Here is a 6,623-nt window from a genome sequence, read left to right as displayed (position 1 = left end):
CTAAAGTGTGTGAAATTGATCTTTCAAGTACGTCACGTTTCCTTTAAATGGATTATTGTTTGTGTTTTATATATCCATTTCACCTAGTTATTGTCTAAAGCGATGCCACATAAAAATAACTACATACCTGGCCTGGGCTATATATATTTCAAGAACGGTTTTGAGGATCATAGCCGACTTCGGATGGAGTCAAAACATCCGTATACCTGCTCAACAGACTTCCAACAAAGGCAGTTAAGGGAAAAACTCCAGTAGAAGCTTGGAGCGGTAAAAAGCCTACAGCTAAGCATTTAAAGGTGTTTGGCTCGATCTGCTATGCTCACATCCCAAAGCAAAAAAGGAGCAAGCTTGATGATAAGGCAGAGAAAGGTATATTTCTTGGCTACGACTCAAAATCAAAGCCTTACCGGATTTTCAATCTTAATACGGAGAAGATTATGATAAGCTGAGACGTGGAGTTTGATGAAGATGCAATATGGAATTGGGAAGAAAAGAAGGTGGAAAGAAATGTGATCCTAGTTCCTGATCACCAACATTCAGAAGATGATGATGATATGATTAACAATAATGATCCTCCTACACCTCCATCAACTCCAATGCATGCACACTCTCCATCCTCAAACGACGATTCGGAGAATGCTATGGGACCTCGAGGTAAGAAAGATCTCTCCGAAATTTATGCAGAATGTCCCGTTATTAATCTGAATGAAGAGGAATGTGAGAGATGCTACTTCGCTTTTGAGGAGCCAAGAGACTATGATGAGGTTTCCAAATACAAAGAGTGGCAAGACGCAATGGAGACAGAAATAAACATGATAAAGAAGAATAACACCTGGGAATTAGTGGACAAACCCAAGGATCGAAAGGTGATTGGAGTGAAATGGGTCTACAAAAAAAAGTTGAATCCAGATGGCTCAATCAATAAGTACAAAGCAAGATTGGTCGTGAAAGGGTACTCCCAACAAGCTGGAATAGACTACGGAGACACATTTGCTCCAGTTGCTCGTCATGATACGGTAAGGACTCTTATTGCTCTAGCTGCTCAAGAAAGATGGAAAATTTATCAACTTGATGTCAAATCTGCCTTCCTTAATGGAGAACTCGAGGAGGAAATATACATCGAGCAACCTCCAGGCTTTGTCACACAAGGAAATGAAGAAAAGGTGTGCAAGCTGAAAAAGGCTCTATATGGCCTCAAACAAGCTCCAAGAGCGTGGTACATCAAGATTGATTCTTACTTCCTTGAGCAAGGATTCACGAGGAGTAAAAATCAATCTTGCTGTACCACGCTCTTGGAGCTTGTTTGAGGCCATATAGAGCCTTTTTCAGCTTGCACACCTTTTCTTCATTTCCTTGTGTGACAAAAATGAGCATACACTATACGTAAAGAAAAACCAAGGTGATCTTCTCATCGTTTCTCTCTATGTTGATGATCTCCTTGTCACAGGAAACAATGCCCAAATGATCCTTACATTTAAGGAGGAGATGAAGAAAATGTTTGAAATGACGGATTTGGGCTTAATGAATTTCTTCCTTGGCATGGAAGTCCATCAAGCAGAAGATGGAATCTTCATTTCTCAAACTAAGTATGCTCGGGAAATCCTCAAAAGGTTCAAGATGGAGAACTGTAAGCCGGTTTCTACTCCTTTGGTCTTGAATGAGAAGCTATCCAAAAATGATGGGTCAAAAGAAGTTGATCTCAAGCAATACCGAAGCTTGGTTGGAAGCTTACTTTACCTCACAGCTACAAGACCTGATCTTATGTTCGCCACAAGCTTATTATCAAGATTTATGAGCAAACCAAGTGAGGTTCACATGGGTACAGCGAAGAGAATACTTCGATATCTAAAGGGTACTCTAGAGTTTGGAGTATTTTACCAGCCTTGCGACAATCCAAGATTAATAGCGTACTCCGACAGTGACTGGGCAGGATCGGTAGATGATATGAAAAGTACTTCAGGCTATGCCTTTACTTTCGGCTCAGGAACATTCTCATGGAATTCAAAGAAGCAAGATATCGTAGCTCAGTCAACAGCCGAAGCCGAGTACGTTGCAGCTTCAGCCGCAGTCAATCAAGTAATATGGCTAAGGAAGATACTTCAGGACTTAGGCTACAAGCAAGAAGGAGCAACCAAGGTTATGGTGGATAACAAGTCAGCAATCGCCATCGCGAAGAATCCAGTGTGCTTCAGCAAGACAAAGCACATGAAAGTGAGGTTCTATGCACTTCGAGATGCCGAGCAAGAAAAGGAAGTGGAACTTATCCATTGCCCATCCGAGTTCCAACTAGCTGACATTTTAACCAAGGCTCTACCGACAGCAAGGTTCGAGTTTCTAAGATCAAAGTTGGGTGTCACTCCAAAAGTCTCAAGGAGGAGTGTTCAAGTGTGAGACTTTTCTGGAGTGTTCTAGAAGGTTCCGGAATATTCTAGAATAATGTAGAAACTTCTAGAATGTTCTAGAATAATGTCGAAGTTACTAGAATAGTTTAGAATACTCTAGAAGGATCATGAATGGTCTAGATGTTTGTAGAGAAGTCTAGAACCTTCTAGAGATGTCTTGTATGTATAGAGAACTCTAGAGACGTACTAAGTCTAGGTCACTCTAGAATGCTCTATTCTAGAGAATTCCAAGAATGTAGGAGAAGGAGGAGGAGCACTATAAATAGAGGTCCTCCCCTCCCATTTTTATGTATCCAAACAAATTCACAACAAATCAATACACAAACTAATTCCTTTAAACTAAACTCTAACTAATCAACCTTCAACTAATCAACTAAACAAACAACTAATCTCCACTCTACTTCTTATACTCCCCCATACACCAACAAGTTTAACGAGAGCAACAACCGCTTCATCCCCTTGTATAAACTTTGTAAACTCATCAGCAATATCCTTCATAACATCATTAGCTATCTTGGCAACCTTCTTGTAATCGCATCCTCTTCAAAGATCATCAACTCGTATGATGATTGCACTTGTTTTTTACCACATCGACCACAATGTCGAAAATCTCCCTATCCTCTTTCCATAACTTCTTCAGAACACGGCGTTCCATCATTTTCACCACAATTTCAGTCGATATTACTACGTCTACTTGTTGAACAAATTGGAGTATTATTGTATTGATAGTCGTATTTCATTAATTCGCATATTACATTCTGTTTTTGTTGGTAGGGAGACGTATATGATCATGAAAGTTTGGTGAATGCAATTAAGCAAGTAGACGTAGTAATATCGACTGTCGGGTACTTTGTATTAGCTGATCAAGTCAAGATCATTGACGCTATTAAGGAAGCCGGTAATGTTAAGGTATGTTTGTACATAATTCTACGGTGGTAACAATTGGAAATCCGCGCATGTACCTAAACATATGTTAATTTTAATTAGTTAATGTTATATTGTGTTCATTTAAACTAGAGATTCTTTCCATCGGAGTTTGGTGTGGATGTGGACCGTACAAGTGCTGTGGAACCGGCAAAGTCAGCATTCGCGGTCAAGGCTGGAATTCGTCGAGCCGTGGAGGCTGCCGGAATCATGGTTACCGAAATTCGCTATGAATACCTCCTTACCAATTCGCGATTCGCTCTTATAAAATGTGTGTTGTAGGTATTTTCAGTAAGCAACATGATAGAATTCGCTTCTAACAATTCGCGATTCGTAGGGCACCGAGCGAATTCGGTAACCTTGGCCGGAATTCCCTACACTTATGTGTCTGCTAATAACTTTGCTGGATTGTTTCTACCTAGCATGTCTCAGCCTGGAGCCACTTCCCCTCCGAGGGACAAAATCGTCATTCTAGGTGACGGAAATCCTAAAGGTGACACATCTGTTTTACCTTAGTTTGTTAAATTGTGCTTCTTAAAAAATGATCTGCATATATGATTTATGGCAATGTCGGTCCGAATTCCAAATGAAGTCGTTTTTAACGGGGAAGAAGACATTGCTACCTACACAATTAGGGCAGTGGATGATCCAAGGACCTTAAACAAGACCCTTTACATCAAACCCTCTGGTAACACCATCTCTTTCAATGACCTAGTTTTGGACGATGTTTGTTTGTTGATCGTGCATTCGTGTTGTGTTCATAATTACAAATCTTGATTTGAGACTTGATTTCTGAATCACTGATTGCATTGTTGTGCATATAATGTTGTTATGTGTGACAGATTCTCCGCCTCCTACCAATGTGTTTTTGGCAATTGGTCATGCTGTATTTGTGAAGGGCGATCAGACAAACTTCGAGATTGAACTGTCCTTTGGAGTGGAGGCGTCTGAGCTATAACTTAGAGAAATTGGAGGTTGAATTACGTGCATGACAACCTAATGAACACATTCCAACCCCCTTTTCATAATTTTATCAGTTGCCTACTCTCTCTAGTGCAATTAAAACCAAATTGTCCGAATCATAACCTGGTGGTTTAAACGTTATCCCCTTACCTATGACATAACATGCTCTGTTTTAAATTATGACCGTGGTGGTTATATGAGTAAAAGTAGGATGTTGGATCAGTACAGATTATTTGACCCTGAAATCCTAGAAAGTCGTTCTTCAATCTTATTTTTCACCTGCACCCTTGAGGACAAGGGTGATATATTCTCTGGAATTGTTTGATCCTGGTGAAAAAGTCTCTAGATGATGATATACTCCGTATGAAGGTTTGGATTATGTGATTTATGTCTTTACTAGTAGCCTTAACCGTCCTTCTTCTGGAACCATTGGGATTTTTGGCTGGAAGAGTACCCATCCAAATACATCTTTTTCAGGGGGGAAAAAAGGTTTTTGGGATTCATGTGCTACAAGTGAGGTAGGTGCAGCACCTCGGGAACATTTTTGCAATGCTTAAGCTTGGGGTACTGAAGAAACTCGACGGCAAAGGTCAATGCTCTTTCCTTAATCATCTGTGGACAGCTTGGGCGATTCGTAATTCACAGATTTTTGATGACCGACCTTTACCTCAAACACAAGTCGTCTTTGGTTTCCAAAAAAATAGTAGCCGACTACCGATATTATGTGGAGGCAGTGTGGGAGTCGAGCATGAAAGATGGTCATGGCCTGATATCTACTTGGACAGCCCCTCCCCCTAATTCCATTAAAATTAATACTGATGCTGCTATGCTGACAGAGACGGAAATCGGCTTGGTCTGTTGACGTTGCCGAGATTGCTGCGGCAACATATGGTGCTGAAATTGAAGGAGTTATGTCTACAGTCCTATACGAATTAACTCACTTAAGTATATGTAATCGATATGCCTTGCTAGAAGACCTTCTTTAACAACAAGATCGATAAGCTTAACACGGGCCAAGGTTGGCAAGCCGCCATCGGCTGCCATGGAGTAGATAGTAGCTACGAATCAACAAAATGAAAGAAATATGATCAAAGATAGGCAGCAGCAGCAGCAGTCATTGAGAAGTCGGAAGAAGAAGGCAGCAGCAAATCCTAAATTAATAATGATGATTAATAATAATACAACCCTAACATATTGAGCAATCATTTGAATTATCCTAATATGGAAATAACTACTTGAAATCACATATTCACATACCACTCAGATGGCGCCATATTTCCAAGGATGGGTAGGACAACCATGATCCTTATTTTTTTAGTTTATTTTGCTACTAATGTTGTTCTCATTGGTGAACTATGTCATATTTTGATTAAAATTAGATTTGAGCATGTTGATTTTGAATCGCGAGATGAGATTTTAAGTGAATGTTATCGGGGTTATGTCTTTCAAGCTGAAGTGTGTTGGAATATATTGAAGTCAATGGAATGTGAAAATGACTTGTAGCCTTTTTATTTTAGGTCATTCATTTACGTTTGCTAAAACGGTTAACAATAATGGAATAACACATGGTAACATGAAAGTAATAATAAAATAACAAATGGAATAACAGCACAATAACACAAGAATAACATCGGATTAACACACAATAACATCAAAATAACACCGGAGTAACAACACAATAACACCAGAATAACAATAACACCAGAATAACACTGGAATAACAAGTGGTAAAAAAAAAATATAAGAGTAACACTGGAATAACATTAGAATAACAGTTAAAAGAAAAAAAAAATAATTGGAATAACAAGTGGTAACAAAAGTATGTGCGCTTATCATGCCTCTTAACAAGTGGTAAAAAAAAAAAATTGCAATAACAAGTGGTAAAAAAAAAATAATTGAAAAAAAAAAAAGTAATTGGAATAACAAGTTAATCGATATGTAATCGATATGTTAGGGTTGTATTATTATTAAGGACCTTCTCTAGCTTCATATGGGCGCTTATCATGCCCCTCCCCTTAGCTCAACGTTCCTCCTTTTGAACTTTTTGGACTCCATTTGTCTTCAACTTGAATTATCACAATTTAGGCTCAATACTTGTATACCTTAGTTTTCAGGCCCACACATCCTTAAGATAATAAATTTAGTACCTTAACTAAATTAGGCGCCAACACTATTGTTTTTGTATCGTCTCAACACGCTTTTGCGCACAACACTGTTATTGATCTAATCGTCTTTATATGTATTGTACTTTTTTGGTATTTTCGTTAAGACATTGATTAATTTTATTTAAATTGCAAGAATGCTACAACTGGCCTCGTGCACTTGTGGAGAAAG

The 6,623-nt window shown here is 38.9% G+C and overlaps 1 protein-coding gene across 1 annotated transcript; it reads left to right on the top strand.

Moving 5' to 3' along the window:
- The first annotated feature begins 3,893 nt into the window (after window positions 1-3,893).
- On the top strand, window positions 3,894-4,284 carry LOC141607353 (phenylcoumaran benzylic ether reductase POP1-like). Its single transcript, XM_074426703.1, has 2 exons — window positions 3,894-4,056; window positions 4,169-4,284. The coding sequence occupies exons 1-2, from the start codon at window positions 3,894-3,896 to the stop codon at window positions 4,282-4,284; spliced, it is 279 nt and encodes a 92-aa protein (XP_074282804.1).
- Window positions 4,285-6,623: the final 2,339 nt, after the last annotated feature.

Source organism: Silene latifolia, chromosome 10 (assembly GCF_048544455.1).
Source record: "Silene latifolia isolate original U9 population chromosome 10, ASM4854445v1, whole genome shotgun sequence".
Classification (NCBI taxonomy): domain Eukaryota; kingdom Viridiplantae; phylum Streptophyta; class Magnoliopsida; order Caryophyllales; family Caryophyllaceae; genus Silene; species Silene latifolia.
Note: the sequence above shows the minus strand (reverse complement) of the source record. Positions and strands in the feature narration are given on the sequence as shown.

Coding starts and splice junctions, on each gene's coding strand:
- LOC141607353 (XM_074426703.1), top strand. CDS start 3,894: ATGTCGGTCCGAATTCCAAATGAAGTCGTTTTTAACGGGGAAGAAGAC. Junction 4,057..4,168: donor CCTAGTTTTGGACGATGTTT/GTTTGTTGATCG, acceptor TATGTGTGACAG/ATTCTCCGCCTCCTACCAAT.